General features: G+C 54.7%; 1 protein-coding gene across 1 annotated transcript; it reads left to right on the top strand.

The window, feature by feature from the left end:
* Positions 1-10,695: 10,695 nt before the first annotated feature.
* Nudt14 (nudix hydrolase 14) lies at positions 10,696-17,525 on the top strand. The gene is made up of 5 exons (XM_050131978.1): positions 10,696-10,857; positions 13,459-13,502; positions 14,092-14,156; positions 14,347-14,584; positions 17,207-17,525. Exons 1-5 carry the CDS (start codon positions 10,777-10,779, stop codon positions 17,445-17,447), a joined length of 669 nt encoding a protein of 222 aa, XP_049987935.1. The 5' UTR covers positions 10,696-10,776; the 3' UTR covers positions 17,448-17,525.
* The last annotated feature ends 3,027 nt before the right edge of the window (positions 17,526-20,552 follow it).

Genomic DNA, 20,552 nt, shown 5'->3' with positions numbered 1-20,552 from the left:
ACTCACTGAGTCTTTGACGTGACTCCAGATGATGCTTACTGAGAGGCTCCCCCAAAAGCCTGTGTTGGTGTTCCAGTGCCGCCCAATGAGTGTAGCACTCTGCCTTGCTATGGCAACGGCCATTCAGCCTGTCCACCAACAGAGCCACAGAGGGACTGCTTAGCCTGACCCTGGCATCAGCAGGGCCACACACCTGGCTGTCTTCCAGGCAATACACTACAGTCTTAGTCACTTGCACCCAACTCCTGGGGCCCTAGCAAGTGGTCACCACATACATGGGCATGCTCCCTCACAGGGCTGGCCTCGCCAGGGCTGCCAACATAATGGTCTCAAACAGTGCAAGAAGTAGTGCAGATGGGCTAAGGGCGTCTCATCAAGCCCACTAGCACTCTGACAGCCTTGTGCCACTCACGTGTGCCACCCTTTCCCCATTTCCCCAACGCCTGGCTCTTCCCTGACCCTAGTCTACATTGCTGCTGCTGTTGCATCTCTTCTGTAAAAAGCCTTCCTTACTCTCTTTGACCAGAGCTGAGGGCTTCAGCAGTCTTTGCGGGTTCCTCTGTCTCCACCCGCTGCATTCTGCCCTCCCCAGTTTAGGGATGGGGTAGGGAGAAAACCTACCAGTAGGCCTGAACCTGTTGGGGGAGGGGCTGCTTGGTCATGGAGCCGAAGCAGGAAGTGCTGTGAGCAGTACAGTGCCAAGGGAAGCAGACCCTTCCCTGTGCCATCTGCCCAGGGTCTGCCAAGACTGGAAATGACCCGGGCCATCTCACTCTGACCAGGAACAGAGAGGTCTGTCTCACTTTCCACAGACTTACAGACTTTGCCCCTGCTCCTGCCAGTTCCCGTCTTTCCCCCCACAGCTCTGTCATTCTGACAGCTACAACAGATGCCTGCCGCATACTTAAACTAATCACAGCTCTGTGCCAGGTTAGGGTGGCGACTTAGGGACTTGGAAAAAGGCAGTCTCAACTTTCCTCCTCTCTGGAATTGGCTCTAGTGTGAACCATCCAGGCCTCCGGAGCTGGAGACCCAAGGAGTTTTCCAGATATGGTTCCAGAGGGTGCACAACGACTATCTGTTGGATAATCCTCAATGTCACCAGTAGGAGGAATCTGGCCTGGCTTATGATACGTCCCTATCTTCACGTTGAGGGTAAAGGGCAAGACAAAGGAGGTGTCTGTCTGGAGCAGATGTACCCCTGCTGTGCGCATATCAGTGGAGTCGGTGCAGCACGCACAGCCAGCCTGCTTAGACGATACTTACATGCCTGCCACGCAGGCACCCATGCCACCCAAAATAATGCGAGGGAAACATAACCCTGCGAGGACGTTTCCCAGCATCAACACGGATTACTTCTGAGGCTTTGGGTGAGCCACCATGTGGTTGCTGGGAATTGAACTCAGGACCTCTGGAAGAACAATCAGTGCTCTTAACCTCTGAGCCATCTCTCCAGCCCCACTTCTGAGGCGTTGGGAGGAAAAAAAATCAAAACGTCCCACCAGCTCTCAAGAGCCACACAGGACCGCTGCTTAGCAGCACCGGAGGAGGAGCGCGGAGCTGCCGTAGGGGCGGAGCCAGGAGGGGCGGTTCCGAGCTGTGAGCTGTGCCTGGCTCTGTTGCCCCGCGCGCTCCCGAGATTAGTCTGAAAGCGGGGCTCGCCGACTCCCCATTGGTCCCCAGCCAGCCACCCACGCGCAGCCCTCCGCGAGCTTTGGGCTTCTGGCCGCGCTCGGCTTCTGTGGGTTACGGTGGAGGTGCACGGAGGGGACGAACGCGCGCGCCGCTCCGCGTCCTACTGGGCCCGGCGTGCAGGGTCTTATCAGCGCAGGCAGCTGGCGGTCTGTCTCCGCACGAGCTCCCCAGCCCAATTCAATGGCCATTGTCCGCCGGCCCCTTTGTTCAGGAGGCGGCCACTTCCTGCAGGACCGAGCAGGGTGCGGGTGGCAGGAAACCAAGATTCGGAGGCCAGCCTGGCCTGGGGTCCTGTCTCGGGGGCTCGTCTCCGTCCGAGGCCTGTTGGGTAGATGAGAGAGCCGGAGTGTCTCCTGGAGAAGCGGTTGTGGGGGCTGTGTTTGTGAGATCAGATCCTATAGAGCTGGGGGAGGGGCCGAGGAAGGTCCCCAGACTGCGGTGCCCTTTCTAGGTCTGTGCCTCCTCCTGATGCCGGCCACAGGGTCACCGGCTCAGAGAAGAACCGCCATTTTGGATGGAACGCATGTCCGGACGTGTAAACTCCATCCCCATTGCCTCCCCTCAAGAATAATCACTGGGACTCAACTGTGCCATGGACTGTGTGAGTCCTCTTGTTGCTCACCTGAGCATTGTGGGGATCCACCCTCTCTGGTCCACAGTGCACCGGTCCACCGCGGTGCTTACCCAGCTACCCAGGACCACCTAATATAGAGCAACACAGTTCTTGCCAGCCGGGCGGTGGTGGCGCACGCCTTTAATCCCAGCACTCGGGAGGCAGAGGCAGGCGGATCTCTGTGAGTTCGAGACCAGCCTGGTCTACAGAGCTAGTTCCAGGACAGGCTCCAAAGCCACAGAGAAACCCTGTCTCGAAAAACCAAAAACCAACCAAAACAAAACAAAAAAACAACAGTTCTTGCCCTCCCCGGTCAAAAACTGGGCTCTCATGCTGATACTATAGATGCTGATACTACAAGGAGTTGGCAATAAAAGGCTTAGGCAAGTGGGCAGAGCTGCCCAGAGTACCTGAACCTGTCCTGGATGCTAGGACATCACAAACTAAGTGGCTGGGGATATCAGGCTGCCCTGGGTTGAGAAGAGATTCCCTGCACTCTCCTCAGTGCAGAGTGGGGCCAAGAATGTTCGAGGTGAGTTGATGGGCATCCTTGCCTCTTGGGCATGTCTTGTCTTTTGAGTCTTCTCTAGCCATGATGTGAAGTTTGTGCTGACGAAAGAAGGCATGGGTGGACAGCATCCCACAGGACAGAGCCTAGTGGCCCTTCGAAAGCAGCAGGCGCTCTCAGAGGCCTGGGGTCCTTTAGGGATGGAAGCCCGTGAGCAGCCAGAGGTCACAAGGTCTGGGAGAGGAAAGCAGTTAGGCCTGAGCTCGAACCTTCTGTGTGCCTTCAAGTTAAGTCAAGGTCAAGATGTGCATTTAGGAGAGGGTAGGGTGAGCCCTGCCTGAATCAGGGACCTTGGAAATGCGAGTGGCAGTAACATGACAGAGGACCACAGTCAGCCCAGAAGAGGCTGGAACCATCACTTCTGAGTACTTCAGTGCCCCTAGGAGAAGGAAGGGAGGACTGGGCTGGAGAGATGACTCAGGGCTTGAGCACTGACTGCTCTTCCAGAGGTCCTGAGTTCAATTCCCAGCATGGTGGTTCACAACCATCTATAATAATAATAAAAAAAAAAAATCTGGTGCCCTCTTCCGGTGTGCAGGTATGTGTTCCGGCAGGACACTGTATACATAATAAATACATTTTTTAAAAAAGGGAGAAAGGGAAGGCTATGTGAGGTTCCAGAGGCCCTAAGAGATAGGTGGTCAGGTAGAACTGGCCAGACAGGGACAATAGGCTAGAAGTGAGCAGCATGGGTCCCTTACCCTCCTGCAGACTACACTACATTAGAAACAGACCTGGAAAGGCAGCTTGGTGGGCTGAAGACTGAACCAGGACAGTGGTCTCCTGGAGCACATTGGTATGCCGGGAGGTAAGGTGTGCTGCCCAGTGTCAGGTGTAGGCTGGAAGAACCAGGTACCCTGACATGCTCTGTCTTCACAGTTCTGGTCTGAAAAGACTCCCCTGCATGGCCCCAGCTCTCCCGAGGCTGTACTCACTACACCTAGGTCTCCCAGGGCTACATGCCACTCATAGTGACTTGACCCTTCATGGGATCCTACCTGGCTGCCACTGTTCACCCTTCCCATGTCGAGGGATGTCCACACCCCTATGACCCTCCTTATTCTCTCTCACGCAGACAGTGGCCAGTCCTCATCACAGGGCCCCATCCAAAGAACAGTGGCCTTATCAGGACCAGGAGCCACTGGCCTCTCTGGTCCCTGGTAATCTATCTGCATCTCCCTACTGGTTCCATGCAGCGCTTGGCACTTGAATCTAGGCTTCCAGTAGGAAGCTCCCATGTCTTCTGTTAGCCCAGGTGATGGTGGTGCTGAGATGGGACCCAAAGCCCAAGAGGGCAGGGGCTGCAGGGAAAGAGAGCTGGGGGTGGGGAGGGGCTCTGGGGCCATCTCTTTCTGGGAGGTCTAAGCATGAGTCACCCCTTAAGACCCAGGCACAAATGCAGGAAACTGCCATTCTATGGAACTATTTTCTCTCACAGAGGGAAAGCCCGTCACACGCAGGCATTGTTCGCGACCAGGGCTTTCCGGGTGGGCTCCTGCAGAAACCAGGAGGCTAGGGCTCTGGGCTGAACTGCTTCCCTTTGAGACCCAGGGGCGCCTGGAGGTTAAGAATGTGGGGCCCTGGTCCAGCCACTAGTCTGAGGTGACAGGAGCACGTCCACAAGAGGGGTGCCCTAGGGGGGTGGGGGCTAGATCAGCTAGGCATTTTGCTGCTTACACAGAGGAGTGGAGGTCAGGAGTGAAGGGGAAGCAAGGGCTGACCGCTGTCCCCCATACCATGCAGCTCGTCCAGCAGCTGCCCACTCCAGCAAGTCTTGCAGACCCCAGCCCTCTGATTACTTTGGTTCTGAGTCAGTATATGCCCTGTGGCAAGAGGTGGCCCTGTAATGGCTGGGGGTTGGAGTTGGGCACAAAGGTTCGGAGAGGGGCAGGGTAGGGTAGTGTCACCTGGCCCTCACATGCTCACCTGCGACTGAGGACTGCACTTCCTGACAGAGGGCCTAAGACACAAGGCTCTTCATAGGAAGTTGGGGATGCTGGCGCCCCCTGTCAACACCCTTAGGACAGTGCAGTATAGAAGTAGCAAGTGAGGCAAGTGGGCTGGTCCCTTGCCCCCACACCTCTTCTCTGGCTGGACATGCTCTGGAGTGTCTGGGCAGCCCAGCAGGGTGAGGGAGCAATCTTTTTGAGTTTTATGCCCCAAGCTTCACTTGCAGCCCAGATCCTGGCCACTTGTCTACAGTATTCATACTATCCTTGCCCATCTGCGGACTCTCCGACGCTGGCTAGGGGGAGCCAGGACCGGCCTCAATTGCAGGTCAAAGATGTCAGTAGCACAAGAGCTCTGCTCATTTTCAGCACCATACACAGACTCACAGGCTTGGCCTAACTTGTGCAGGCCTGTGTATGGGCACACATACTCTTAGACCACTCGGTGTCACCACATTTCCTTGGACAGAGCAACAGAGCCAATGAGGGCAGGTGAGAACTGTCCACAGCCTGATAGCATGCAGGGAGACCTGAGGCTCCTGGTTCCCCATCTACAACACAGCTGTCTCCTGGAGACCCGGTCTACAGTGGCATGTGGGGAGATCAACTCACAGGAATAGGCGGTCACTGGACAGAGCCCAGTCCTAGTGAAGAAAGCAAGAGCATGTCCTGTGTACTGGAGGGGCCTGAAAGGGATCCTGGGGCAGCAGCATGCATTAGAAGATTAGATATCTAGGGAAAGATCCAACATGAGAGGTGGCCCTGAGGAATGACTCAGAGCTGTACCTGCCCAAAGAGAGCCTCCTGGCACAGATTAGGAGAATGGGGGCATCCATGATGTCCCACAGATATGATGGGGAGGCCTTAGCAGCCTCACCGTACCTCTAGAGGAGACAGCCGAGGGGCCACGAGCAAAGGCCGTGAGATATGTTGCTCATGCCCCTTTCTGGCCACCTCTCCCTACATCTCTCTGAGCAGTTCCCCCATTCACCTCTGACACAGAACCCACCCTGCCACACACATCTCACATCCTCAAGGTTGCAATAGGAGTAAAATACATAAAATACATTTACCATCTTAACCATTTTAAATGATTCTTAGTTGAAGAGGTAACACATGCCCAGCAAAGTCAAAGGAGCGCTCTCTGTGTACAGTAAAGAGCACAGCTGGGGCCTCCTTCAGTCGCTTCCCCACTGGTGATGAGGTCTGTGTGGTGTATACCTATTATCCCAGCACTTGAATTTGGAAGTCTGAGGCAGGAGGATTGGTGAAAGTTCAAGGCTAACTTTGAGAGTTTTTTTTTCCTTAAAGTACACCCAACATTTACTGTTGTAATCTTTTTTTTGTTGTTGTTGTTCTTGTTTTAAGACAGTGTCTTGTGACAGATGGGGGCTTTGAACTCCTGCCTCCTCCACCCCTTCAGTGCTGGGGTTACAGGCTCCATTGTAACCACTTTGTTGTTTGTTTTCAAGACAGGGTTTCTCTGTGTAGCCCTGGCAGTCTTGAAACTCCCTTTGTAGACCAGGCTGGCCTGAACTCACGGAGATCTGCTGCTTCTGTCTCCCAAGTGCTAGGATTAAAGGTTAGTGCCACCACTGCTGGCCATTGTAGCAATTGTTTTAAGTGTATGGTCCAGTGGCATTAAACTCGCTGTCATTATGCTCATTCCAGAACATTGTCATCATCCCAAAGTAAAATCTTGCCCCCACTATGCAACTCCCCAACTCCTCCCAGGCACCCATTCTATCTCCTGCATCTCTGAGTCTGACCACTCCAGAACCTCACATGAGTGGAAGCACATGGTTCTTCTGACTGGTTTACTTTAGGCTCATCATTTGTAGCATGTGCCACAGTTTCCTCTTATGGCTTAGCAACAATCCACTGCATGGCAGAATATGCATCTGTATATTCATTCATCTATCCACATCATATTCTTTTTTTTTTTTTTTTTTTTTGGTTTTTTGAGACAGGGTTTCTCTGTAGCTTTGGAGCCTGTCCTGGAACTAGCTCTGTAGACCAGGCTGGCCCTTGAACTCACAGAGATCCACCTGCCTCTGCCTCCCAAGTGCTGGGATTAAAGGCGTGTGCCACCACCGCCCAACTCCACAGTGCACAAAGATTTTATTTCTTCTTCTTCTTCTTCTTCTTCTTCTTCTTCTTCTTCTTCTTCTTCTTCTTCTTCTTCTCCTCCTCCTCCTCCTCCTCCTCCTCCTCCTCCTCCTCCTCCTCCTCCTCCTCCTCCTTCTTCCTTCCGCCTTCTTCCTTCTTCCTTCTTCTTTTTGGACAAGTTTTCTCTGTGTAGCCCTGGCTAACCTGGAACTTGCTCTGCAGTTCAGTTCAGGCTGGCCTTGAACTCAGAGATTCACTTGCCTCTGCCTCACAAGTGCTGGGATTAAAGCTGTGCACCACCACTGGCCCGACAAGACTTCGCATTTTCATGAAGTCCATCCGACTGCTTCCCTTTGGCTGTCACTAACAAGCTGAAAGTCATGAGTCTCTGCCCCCTTTTTTCTCCCTTGGAATTTTAAACTTTGGTTCTTATATCCAAGCCTCTGATCCATTTGAATTAATTTTGTGTTTGGTACCTGGCAAGGCTCCAACTCCATTCTTTTGCTGTAGACACCCATGTCCCCTGAGATGCCTCACAGAAGAGCCCCAGACCCAATCTCCACCCCACAGCAAAACACCACAACCTGCTTTTGCTCGTCTGGCCTCCTTCCAGCTGCTTGGGCCAGAAAACCTGGGCAATATCCTGACTTTGTGCCCTCTCCTTTTAACTGCACAGAAGCCTGCCACAACTCTCCACAGAGCCTGGCAGAGAATATACACGCATGCCCAAGATGTGCTCGGGATGGCTGAGGTCACAGCCGCTAGTGTGGAACCTGTTCCTCTGGAAATCTGTTCTGAGGGGCTAAAGAGAAGGTTCTGTGGGCAAAGCACTTGCTACACAAGTACCTAAAAAAGACCAGGGTGCGCGTCTGTAATCTCAGCCCTTGGGGAGGTAGACAGAGGGAGAGGAAGATGCCCAACAACTATGAGCGGCATGTATATTCATACGCATTGCGTGTATGATGGTGGCCGCAAGGGTGCTGGTGTCGTCACATAGACGACAACTATTGAGAGTCAGTTCTCGCCTACTGTGACGTGGGCTCGGAGATTTAGCTCAGGTCATCAGGCTTGCAGCATCGAACAGTGAACAACTTTCTCTGCTCCGAGTCCAGTGTGGTGACTCACAGCAGTAATCCCAACACTTGAGAGGCCACAGTCAGGTGATGTGGGGTTGGGCTACACAGCAAGACCCTCAAAATCACTGAGAAGTGAGGGTGGGGTGGAATCTGATTTGGAAAAAAACCAAATGCAGAAAAAGACAGACATGTAGAGAACTTCACTAGCCTTAGCCCCACCCACCAGGGCCGGCACTACTTTGTCTCTCTCTATCCTAGAAGTCACTTTGACTTTGGCCTATATCCCCAGCTCCTTGGCAACTCTAGCCTAGCTGCCCCAAGCAAATACACAGGCACTTGGAAGGTCTGGCCAACACAGCACGCAGGCTCTTGTCCAGCACAAGGGAAGCAGGCAGAAGTGAGTCCCACAAAGGCCTCAGCGGCCTACAGGTGGCTGGAAACAGCCCCTGGAGATCATCAGACAGCAAACAACCCTAGTGCTGGAAGCTCATCCCAGCTAGGGTTCTGTACCCAACTACAGCCACCCTTCTATGTGGGATAAGCACATCCAACAAGGGGTGCTGGGTGTGACTTCTGCTTGGAATGGGGGTGGCATGGAGAGCTGAGGGTGAATATTTCTCCCAGATCTGTCTGCTCTGCCACAGCTGACACAGAAAGATAGGGGCAGGGCCTCAGCTCTGTCAGGTTACCGGAAATAAAAGGCCTTTGTGTTCCAGAGTTACCTGGTCTCCCAGCCTTGACATAGTCCTTCCAGCCACTCTGTCTCTTAGAATCCTCACACTGTATGGGATTCTTACGTCTCCAGAGCTATAGGCTGCCTGTCACCCCATTAGAAAAACACAGAACCCTGGTAGAACCCAGCACCTACCTAGACATATCCAGGTGATGGAAACTGTCCAAAAGCAGCTCCCATCCTCAAGCCAGCAGTGGGCAGACCATCTGTGTCCTACAGCTCCCTGGGCACAGGACCTGTCCTACTGTGTGCCCGCTTTGTGTTCACATTGGGGCTTAAAGTGACAAAGAGAACTGTATTTGTAGCTGCTTCAAGACCCTGAGGTGAGAGTGGCCCCAGTTACCAGGGGCCCCAGATGTGACTGTATTGTCCTGAGAAGCTAGGAACGCAAAGGTTAGAGTGCAGAGACCAGGGGCAGAAATGGAAGGGAGAAAACATACTACATACCACAGTGTGGGCCTTTTTGGGACCTGAAGGCACAAGCCTGGAGACACCTGAACCTTGGCCAGGGGCATCCCGAGATGACCTTGTAGAAGTCTGTCTTGTGGAAAGCCAGCAGATGTAAGGGTATGACACTGGCTCGTGATCTTGTGTCTCGTGCTATCTGCACTGTCTGGGCATGCGCTCAATGGGAGCTTTGGAACTCTTGGAAGAGGCTTGCCAGACTCAGAGGTGGCTTCTCTTGTCTTGGGACACAGGCGGCATGGTGTCTTCTCATGTTCCCTCTCTTGACAAACCCCTCTTCATCCAGGCTCCTGCATTGCTCCGAAGGAGGCTATGGCCACCCATTTATCAGCACCACTCTGGACCCTGGCCAAAATCCTGTGGACAGATGTGTTTCTTGCTCCTCCACTTAGGTAACCATTTGCTGTGACCCAGGGATCTCAGAAACTCTAGCCATCTCAGTCTATGCTAACAGGAAAAAGTGATTTCCCCACCAGGAGCGACAGAAGGCTCTGTGGAGTTGCAGGGTCTTCCTATTTTCCTGCAGGGCAGGCCCAGGTGGCCAGGGTAGGTGCCCCCAGCCAGTGACACTAGGCCCTCTAACTTCCACCTTTGCCTGAACTGCTGGTGACAGTGGTGAGAGCCTGTGACTGATCCTCACACACTCTAGGGAGGACCATCTGCAAGGAGGCCTCTGAAGCAGGAAGACACCTTTGGCTGGGGCCGGCTTCTAGAGGGACTCCTGGTTGGTGGCCACTCAGAGCTCCAGGGCGCTTTGTGGACAGGCTAACGCTGGAAAGGACAGTGCTTTCTTTAGGAGAGGTAGGTGTGTGTGTGTGTGTGTGTGTGTGTGTGTGTGTGTGTGTGTGTTGGCTAGTCTTCAAGAATGGCTCCTGTGAACCATGTACTCCATAATGTGAATTCCCCTCCCCTTGAGTCTGGAGGGGCCTGGGACTTTGGCTCCGTCTAGACTGACATTGCGATGGAGTAGGTCTGAAGCCCTGGCTGGCTGGGAGAATGTGTGCAGTGTGGTAAGGATCAGAATGGCATCTGTGAAGAGCAACCGTCAGAGACAAGTCTCACTTTCTCTCAAACCGACGGGGTCACGGGGTCGGGGGAGCAAAGGGGGCAGTCCAGGCCAGGTCAAGCCTCTGCCTGGGCTGGGACCCTTCCTCTGGCCTTCCTTCCCCCAGCCTTTTCTCTGCTGACTTTTTCTGAGATAAGTCTTCCTTCTGTCCCCAGTGACGACCCTGGTTCCCAAGGCTTGGGGACAGGGGGGTTGTTACTAACCAGGGACAGACAGGCACCCACTCGGCTCATCTACCGCGTGATCTCCTTTGATTCCTACCCGTTGGAGGCTTCATGTACCATGAAACTCTCCTCTACCCTACCCACTTCTCATCCCTCTTTATGCAGGCTTGGAGACCACCAGTCTGACAGCTCCGCCTTTGCGCTCTGCACTCTGCAGGTGCTACCTGGGCACGGCGGCCCGCCCTCCGGCCCGCCCTCCGCGCGAACTGGGCATGCCCAGAAGTGCGTAGACAAACCCGACAGCTCTGGTCTGCGGAAGACTCTCCCCTACGCCACCCATGGAGCGCATCGAGGGGGTGACCGTGGGCCTCTGTTCCCGCTCGCCCTACCTGCGGCCTCTCACGCTGCATTACCGCCAGGTGATCCGCCCTGCGCGCGTATTTCCGCGCTCACTCCCTCCAAGGCCCCCACCCCGCCACAGGCCTGCAATGCGATCCCGCCCCCCAGAGTTAGGCTCAGAGTTAGGCTCCGCCCCCCGGGCTCACGCCTCTGCCCCGAGTGGGTTCTCTGAGCACGAGCTCCGCCCCTCTGCTGTCCTGACCGCCGGTTTTTGGACTCTAGTCAACCCGGAATGACCAGGGAAGGACATTCGAGGATAACCTCTCTTCCCTCCAAGGCAGATTGACTGACCTTCCATTTCTGACTGCCCATCGATGCTTTTATGCAGTTGGACCTATTGATTACCCTGGATATCTGGGCAGGAAGGACTCTGGGAAAAGAAGTCCACCTTGGGATGGGAGACACCCTCCTTTGCGCCTTCCTTTCAGCTCCTCCTTCAAGCCTTAGCGGAAAAGCTTCTGCCTCCCAGAAGCCTCCGAGCTCGCTCAACCTTTCCCAGCTTTCAGAGCAACAGGGACAGTAGATAGCTGTCTCACTTGGCCCACAGAAAACATTTGTTGAGCTTAGTCGCTGCCATCTCTCTCTTCTCTCACCCTGTGATCTTCCAGCGAGGTGGTCCTTTTCCTCTACTCAGCATGGCCCTGTCTAACAGACCTCTGCTTTTGGCACACTGCCTGTTTCCGTTCTCTGTGCTGTCCGATACACACCGCTTTCCTGACCTAATCAATGTAACCCTGCTTGGGGTTTCAGCCCAGGTCAAACCACCCAGGGCTTGGTGTGTGCCCAACACCCCACCCCCAAACCTCCCTGTTACACATGTCCCTCTCACCAGCATGGTGGCTTCCAGCCTTGAAGATCCTCTTGGCCCTCTCATGTTTGCTGTGCACGGGTACCCTCTACCCATCCACCCAAGGACATAGACTTCCTCTCCCAGGGTGCAGCCAAGGGCAGTACAGGCTTGGGGGAGCAGTTGGGTTCAGTTGAGGGACATGGGGGTCACTTTCCTTTTACTTTTCACTGGCTGATGACATGGGATGGGCATTGTAGCTGTTCGCACCCAGGCCCTGGGGCTCTGGTGGGCAGTTGGTGGGAGCAGGGTAGTTCCGGCTAGTTCTGCAGTGACTAGTGACAACGGTGCTTCCCTCACTTCCTGGGAAGTGCTGTGGGGTGGTTGTGCAGCCTTGGCTGGCAGCCCACCGGCACATTCACATTTCCGCTGATGGCGTTGGTAACCAGAGCTCAGCTGAGCAGCAGCAGCAGTACTCAGGGCTGGGGGCTGGGTAGCATTTCCTCAGGAGCTGAGGGATACTGAGGCTGGGCCATGGGTAGGGAACTGCAGCCTTTACCTGACAGCGGCCCAGTGGCCCTGCGCAGCAGATGTCCCGCTACATTCTAGGCCTGTCTCGCTCTCCCGGCACCAGTGTCAGCTTCTCTGGCTCCCACCCGGCTCCAACAAAATGTTTGACCTTGAGTCAGTAGGGTCCTTTGGAGTGAGACTTTCCGAGGAGAAGCTGTGGGGATAGGCAAGACCGACTGACTGCGTGCAGCCTGGGCGAGTAGCCTTCTTTGGAGCCTGCCTGGGTGGCTGGATGTCAGGCAGGCCTGGGCTCGCCTCGTGGGGTGGTGCTTCAACGGCCTCCCGGGCAGCATGACCTGCCTAGGACATTGGCTCTCTTCTCCCCCTGGAAACCAGGCTGCTGCCACCCTCCCAGGATCTCTTTGCCTGCAGGCTCAAGTCAGTCTTTCTGATTCGGACTGACTCTCACCCGTGAGGCTCTCCCACGGTAGCAGTACCCTTCTCCACCTGTAGGCCCACAGGAGGAAGCCCTTGTGGCTGTTCCTCAGCATCCTCCCTCTTTGTTGCCGCCGCCACACTCTGGCTCTGGGACCCAGGCCCCTGTCTATTTTGCAACTTGGATGGAGCCCCAGCATGTGTGGAGGGCTGGCTAGGGCTCACTGAATGACCCAAAGGTGGGCTAAGTAGACGGGTTAGGGGTCTCCAGACCCCAGACAGCCTGACTTACCAAATGACATCTTGATGATGGAATGGTGGGGCCTTCCTAACCTTGTATACAGAGCACCGTTGACATCCATTCTGGCTGCACTATACTGCCTGCCCCAGATGCAGGATCCACAGGACTATGGGATGTGTAAGAGATAGCCTGAGCCTGAAGCAGGGTGGAGCAAGTAGCTACCTTCCACCTGATATCACCAGACCCACAACTGCAGTGTAAACTGTCCACTGGCCCAAGGGAGCTTCAGCAGTGAACAGCTGACTTTGGCTCTGCCCATCTGGGATCCTCCTTGCTCTGCCTAAGGGTGTCACATCTGCCCTTCCTGGATCCTCCTAGTTCCTTCCCACGCTTGGTGGCAGCATAGGTCTCTGTAGTACTTTGTGCTCATGAAATGCCTTTTCTGCCCTTTGCCCAGGGTTTCTTCCTTATCCTTCCCAGAAGACCAGGCTATCCTGACCTCTGAGGAAAGCTCATCCACCTCCACCTGCTGCACGGCCCCATTCCTGATGGCTATAGGCAGGCGTCGGGCCTCCCTACTGGGGTCTGTCTGGCCCATGTGCCTCCATCTGTTGCTGGCAGCCATTCACCCTACCCTGTCTCTTTCAGAATGGTGTCCAGAAGTCCTGGGACTTCATGAAGACACATGACAGGTAAGAGGGGCTCTCCTGGTCATTACAGAACCCTCCAGTTTCTGCTCTCCTTGGTGCCTTCAAACACCCCCACACACCTCAACCTAGTCTCTGGTTCTCATGTCCCTGAGGTCTGGTGGCTAAGTCATGTAGTAGCTGGGGACACCAGGCCCCTGGTGGCAGGCTAGCCCTTCTAGGGCTGAAGAGATCTGCTGATCTTACTCCTCAGGATCCAGAGAATGGGCTAATGTGGTTTGAGGGGTATGACAGTTGGGAAACTGACCAGCAGGGGCCTCCACTTTCCCACTGCCCAAGACATTGTCTCCCCCTGCCCCTATTCTGTGAACTGGAACTTAACAGGTCAGGCCCCTGGCCTGACTGTGTGACCTTCCTATCTGAGCACTGGACTGGCTGTGTGTCCCATCTGAGCATTGGACTGGCTGTGTGTCCTATCTGAGATTTGGACTGACTGTGTGTCCCATCTAAGCAAGGTACCACCTTTTCTGTGTTGTCAAGGAAAGAGAGGAGGCACCATAGGAACAGGAGGATGGGAACTGGGGCTCTGGAGAGAGGGGAGCAAGTCCTTACTGAGCTCCATTCTCCTGTGCAGTGTGACCATTCTCATGTTCAACTCCTCCCGGAGAAGCCTGGTGTTAGTGAAGCAGTTCCGGCCAGGTGAGACCAGCTGGCTGGGCAGGGTTTGGGAAGGTGGAATTACACTGTGCTTTCAGGCCCTTGATCCTGAGCGTCTGAAGGCTGAAGCTGTGGTGGCTTTAGGGGAAACTGAGGCTTCACAAGAGGTGCTTGGCCTAGAGTAGATTACCCTGAGGTGAGCACCATATGACTGTCCTTCCTCCCATACCAGCTGTATATGCAGGCGAGGTGGAACGCCTCTTCCCAGGGTCTCTGGCAGCTGTGAACGGGGACCAGCCCCAAGAACTCCAGCCAGCACTGCCGGGCTCAGTGGGAGTCATGGTGGAACTCTGTGCTGGCATCGTGGACCAGCCTGGGCTCTCACTGGAAGAAATAGCCTGCAAGGAGGCTTGGGAAGAATGTGGCTATCACCTGGACCCCACCAATCTGCGCCAAATTGCCACGTACATGTAAGGAGGCTTGGCAGGGTTGCGGCGACCAAGTGGTATAAGGGATAAGACAGGCTGCCAGCGAGTGGGTGAGAACCCTATCCCTGAGGGTGTACAAGCATGGGACTGGAAGAGGGTTGATGGACCATGCCTCAGCTCCTAGGCTAGGGTGCTTTGGGACTGGTTCTGGAGCATGCTCAACCCTGTGCCCCTACCCTGCAGTCCCAGACATGTGGGGTTGGGCTCCGGGTGGCAGCTGCTGCCGACAGATGCCCCACTTCCTGTGGGATTAAGCACCGGGCGCTGGGGGTGGGGTGAGTCACAGCTCTGTTCTCAGCTGGTGGATCAGGAATGAGGAGGGGAAGGAGGAGGGGAGGGAGGAGGGGACTACCCCCTACTGAAGCCCAGGTGCCAGGGGCCGGTCAGGCTTCCCTCAGGCAGCCAACCAGGACTGCCTTCCTCAAATGAGAAGCCACTCCTTGCCTCAGGATGTTGTGTGGATCCTTGACAGCTGAGCTCTTAGGGCAGAAAGAGGGTCTTATGGTGCCTGTCACCCCAAAAGGTTGAGCACCACCTTCTGACCACCTTTACAGGGGCCTGAGTCCACCTTCATCCATGAAGGACTAGAGTCCTTGTCCCCTCTCTTCTGGTACACTCGGCACAGCCAGGGCTGGACCTCACCCTGTAGCACCTAGCTGTGGCTGGACCATGTTGACCATCTTGCCTCTGAAGGGTTGGTCTGTCCCCTTTTCTGTGTCCCCTCCATGTGGACAGCCAGTGATGCCTGGTCCTTCAACTTCCAACATGGCAGTGTTTAGGACAAGGGAATCTAAGGAACCTGATCTTCATAGGAGTTTGGTTAGTGTATGGAGCTGACAGGGATGGAAGGCAGGAAGGAAGTTAGCTTTGGGGGTGAGGGTGGGGGTCCTGGCAGATTTTGAGGACAAGGGAACCTTGTCGTGAGAGGTTTCATAGGCAGGGCCTCTGGACTGTGTCCTGACTGAAGGTACTAGAGAGCCAGGAACAGTTCCGGATAGTGATTGTTCTACTCAGACTTATATTTTGAAGAGGAGGGTGTCGCTGTGAGGAAGCATGACTGAGGGTAAGGCTAAGTAAAAGTCAGAACATCTGTCTCTATGGGCCTTACTGGGACGTAACAGACCAGAGCCTACCCATGGTTCCCTGCCCAAGACCAGAAGTAAGCCAGTTCACTCCCTTGATAGCTATACATGACTAGACCCAGGGGAGGAAGCTAAGGGGTTCCGCTATTGTTGCTTTGTTGTGTGAATGACATTAGAGCCTACTAAGGCTGGAGGCAGCCTCTGGCCTGACCAGACCACAGGCTGGAGCTGGCTCCCTCATAAGGTAGGGAAACTGAGGCTGGAGGCTGCACAGATTGGCTGATTCCAATCATAGGTATAAGCCATGACTACCAGGAAAATGGACCATCAGGTAGGGGTCTGTGGGGATAAAGGGATATCTGGGCATGGTCAGTCTTGGGAGGGGTGTCCTCCTCTTGGGGGTTGGCATCCTTGAGTATTTCCCAGTTCTGCTCCTGCCTCCATGAAGTGTCCTGCTGAGAGTTCCCACCTCTACCTGTCTGGAACTGTGCTGGATCTGGTCTTTATGCGAAGAGGCCTGTGAACCCCACCACCACACCTAGTCCCTGGTTTCTCTCTCCATGGCTCCCCAGCCAATCAGGAGCCCCTGATGTGGGTCGGGCTGACTAGGGTCTTAACAGTTAGAGAAGTCAGAGGTCCTGGGTACCCAGCAGGAGTCCTGGACAGGGAGGGGCTCAGGGAACAGAGTCTAAGGGGCTATCACAGATTCTAGTTCTACTTGCTTAGGACCACATGGCTTCTGTGTATCTAGTCTCCAGCCAGGGTCCTTGCTATTCCATGCAGGGTCTCAAAAGCTGCACCCAGGGCTGCCAGCCACGTCCACGATCCATCCAGGTCCAAAGATAGCAGACTCCAACTCCTGTGGCTGTGGGGTAGAAGCCACTTCCTGGCTGGCTGTTGCTCTGGAACCCTCTCAGATCTCAGTGATGCCTGCAGGCTCCCGCCATTTACCCCCTCACAACACAGCAGCTTGTTCTGATCTCTGTTAGCAGAGAGTTTCAGACTTCCTCAAATTCTGAGCTTGAAGCTGTCTTGTGTGTTCACTTCATTAGGCCAGGTCTACGCAGGTGTCCCTTGGGATGAATTCAGTCAGGTAGCCAAACAGGCTCCTGGGTTCATGATCTTTGTAAGATGCCTCTGACATTTTTGTTTCCCCCTAAATGTCAGTTATCATATTCGTCTTGACAGTTTTGATGGCTGGCAAACCTAGCCATTTGGTGACTGAGCCACCTCCAGCCCACTTATCAAATTGGTCTTTAAAATCATTTCAGTGCTCTTTGCATTGGCATGAGACCCCTCCTCTGCCACATGATAGCCTAGTGACAGAAGGCATGCCCAACATGCATCGCGTGCCCCCGCTCTAGAGGAATAAATGACATGGATGCACCCACCAGGAGTGGTATTTGGGAAGGGCGAAGCCACTCAGAGTTCTGTCCATCAGAAAGCCAGAGAAAGAAGCATGGAAGCAGGGTGGCTGGCAGGGTCACCGTGGTGTCTCAGCCTTCCCTGTTCTACCCGGCAGGTCTGGAGTAGGACTGACTGGCTCCAGGCAGACCATGTTCTACGCGGAGGTGACAGATGCCCAGCGAAGTGGGCCTGGTGGAGGCCTGGCTGAGGAAGGAGAACTCATCGAGGTCATACATCTGAACTTGGATGATGCCCAAGCCTTCGCAGACAACCCCAATATCCCCAAGACTCTCGGTGTTATCTTTGCTATTTCTTGGTTCTTTACCCAGGTGGTTCCCCACCTGAGTCTCCAATGAGACCCTGGGACTGGGCAGGCTGATCCCACTCACTTGTCCTTGTGCTCTGCACACGCAATAAAGCCTGTATAATTTTCACTGATGGCCCCTGGCCTTTAGCACAATGACCTGGTGAGGAGCAGTGTCTTGAGGGGTAGCAAAACCTCATTATCTCCTTACAAACCCCTCTGTTCCTCCTCAGACTGTGCAAGTGGATGCTCTGGGAGGCAGGGTGCTGTAGGTGGGCTGGTGTAACAAGCCTGTGATACTGTCAGGTGGAGTAGCCAACTCAGGAGGGGACCAGGGGGGTCACCATTCACTGTGCATGACATGAGTTGTATCTGCAGTAGAGACAGCCTGGCCTCAGTTGAGAGGAAATGGGCACAGTGCTGCCCGTTCCAAAGAGTGTGTACTGCCTGATCTGGGCAGATACAGGGTCCCTGCCATGCCTGGGCTTGAACTGCACTGCCACTGTCCAGGAACTCACTGCCAGGGATACTCTGTATCTGGTGTCTCCCGTGCCCTCTCTGTGACTTATGGGCCATGTGACCTCAATTGGCCTGCAGGACATAAGTAATGTCTGCGGTCATCTTAGTGTGGGTGGCCTGGTCTTGCGTGGAACTGCCTTAGGAATGTGACGGTTTACCGTGCTGCTGTCCTTGCTCTGTGGCCTGAGGTTGGGGCTACATGAGAGGCATGCAGGTGCACAGAGTCTTCCTCCAGGTCCCTAGGGTGCCTAACATGGACAGAGGGCATGCTGTCCCACCTAGCCAGCTGCTTGGACCACAGGCACATACATAGCCCCCCCACCCCCCGCGAAAGGTACATCTAAGGATTCTGTAAGTTGGCTTGTCTTGGGAGTCAGCATCTTCTATGACGTCCTGGGGGGTGGGGGTCAGCCAAGGTCATGGCCCTGGCAGGATACCCCCTTCCCCTCTCTAACTCAGTACAATGAAGCTCAGGTAATGACCTGTCTGTGAGCATGTCCTGGAGCTCTGTGTCCCAGTGTCCCCTTGTATGAGGCCAGGAGCTGAAGTGCTGGAATCCTAGTTGTAGACATTAAGATAGGGATGCTAAGGTGGGTGAGGGGCCCTTTGTCTTCTTACAGCCCCCTGTCCTGCCCTGGAGGATGGAGGGCATTGGCTTCGCCCCGCCCCTATGCCCCAGGTGGGTGTGACATTGAGGCACCACCCTGAGAAGGTTGTGACTGTGGACTGCTCAGATAGCACCACCTGTATGCAAATGTTTGTAGCAATTTAGGTGGGGCCCAGCCAGACAAGCAGCCACAGGAGCTAAATACAGGGGGGTGGGGGGCATAGTGACCCAGGCTCACCCTGATGGTCCCAGGACAGGAGTATATCCAGCCACGGCCATGCCTGATGCCCACCATCAGAATCCTGTGACCCTCAGGATTGCCCTGGATGTTCGCTCTCTGACGGGCAGAGTAGGGGAGGGCTCTGGCAGTCTGGAGGATGGGTGAGGAGTCAGGGCACCTGGACTTGGGTAAAGTCCAGTCCCTCACTCTGATCCGCAGGCTGGCGGGCAGGTCAGCAGGCACCATTGCTGCCTCTAATGGAGCTGGCATTGATTTCCCAGCTTGGGGTGGGGGGACTGTAACCGGAAACTCCCCTCCCTGGCCGCTATATTTAGCATCACAGGACATAGGCGGAAGCATAGCTCACTCCCAAGCCCAGCCAGCTCTGTCCAAATCCTGGGTTGCCTCATCCTTCAGCCAGCTCCTGAGGCCCCTCTCTGCCTCTCCAGCTCAAGCTAAGCACCCATTCAGAACACGCCCAGACCCTAGTGCTAGGGATCTCAAAGAGAGCCACCAGGCGGGAGGCCAAAGGGTATCATGCCCAACGGGTGATGAAGGCCTTCCTGAACAGGCAGAGCAGCTGACCCTGCAGGGTCAGGTCAGGGTTCCCTAAGTATGCTGGGAGCAGCATGAAGGCAAACCTAAGGTTTTTAGGGTATGTGAGGGAACAGTTCTCCACACGCAGGTTCGCTGCCCTTGGCAATTCTGCCCGAGGGCTGCAGAAATCTGTGTGGGGAGGGGACTTCAGTGCAAGTGACCACCTTTCATACCTTCAGCATCTCCTGGTCACTGTCAGGTAAGGTTGTGGCACCCAGACATCAGGAAGAGGAGGGCAGGAGGTCGTCACCACTGTGGTGATGACACCTGGTCATGGCAGGTGTCACCCAGGTATTGAATATACTACCTAATATTCACCAGCTGTTCTTTTTTTTTTTTAAAGATTTATTTATTTATTGTGTATACAACATTCTGCCTCCATGTATGCCCAAATGCCAGAAGAGGGCACCAGATCTCATTACAGATGGTTATGAGTCACCATGTGGTTGCTGGGAATTGAACTCACGACCTCTGGTAGAGCAGTTAGTGCTCTTAACCACTGAGCCATCTCTCCAGCCCACCAGCTGTTCTTCTAACCAAGGAGACCCAGGTCTCACAAAGGGCCTGGATAGATGGGGGTGGGGGGAAGCTAATCCACATCTCCCTGCTTCCCAAGGCATGTTGTTTTCCTACAAGGTGAGTCCTGTGTCTTAGCCTGATGAAGAATCTTCCCCCGGGCCTCAGAATCAGCTCTGAGCAGGGGTGGTGGGGATTGGGGTAGGCTGAGTCAGGCAGTCACCCAGGAACCCATGTTAGCATACCGTGGCTCTGCCTGCTGGCCTGTCCTCCCACAGCTGCCTGATAGCAGGAAACAGGGAGGCACACAGGGATGGGCTGCAGGGCTGTCCCTGGGTTCTAGTTCATGCTGAACTCCCTCTCTTTACCCCTGTACTGCCTAGATACCCTAGATATTGCCCTGGACACCTGTGCCTCTCAACAGCACCATGGCATCCCCCTGACCTCCCCTTGCGTCCTCCATGCCACAACCAGGAATCTTGTTGAAAATGTAAGTCATGTGGGATACAGCCCAGCCAGGCTCTCTGTGACTCCCACTGGTGTCTGTGGGAAGTCTGCAGCATTGCCATCCACTCTGGTTTGGGTCCCCACAAGCCCTTGTCAGGTTCTTTTCGGCCGCAGGACATGCATGTCATTCCTTCTCCTCACCTTGCTGCCCCACCATCTGGGTCTCATGGCAATGGCAGGGGGTGGGGGGT

The sequence above is a fragment of the Alexandromys fortis genome, unplaced genomic scaffold (genome assembly GCF_014885135.2).
Source record: "Alexandromys fortis isolate MF-2015 unplaced genomic scaffold, M_Fortis_MF-2015_v1.1 scaffold_399, whole genome shotgun sequence".
Classification (NCBI taxonomy): Eukaryota; Metazoa; Chordata; class Mammalia; order Rodentia; family Cricetidae; genus Alexandromys; species Alexandromys fortis.
The sequence above is the reverse complement of the archived record's forward strand: the minus strand, read 5'-3'. Positions and strand labels throughout refer to the sequence as shown.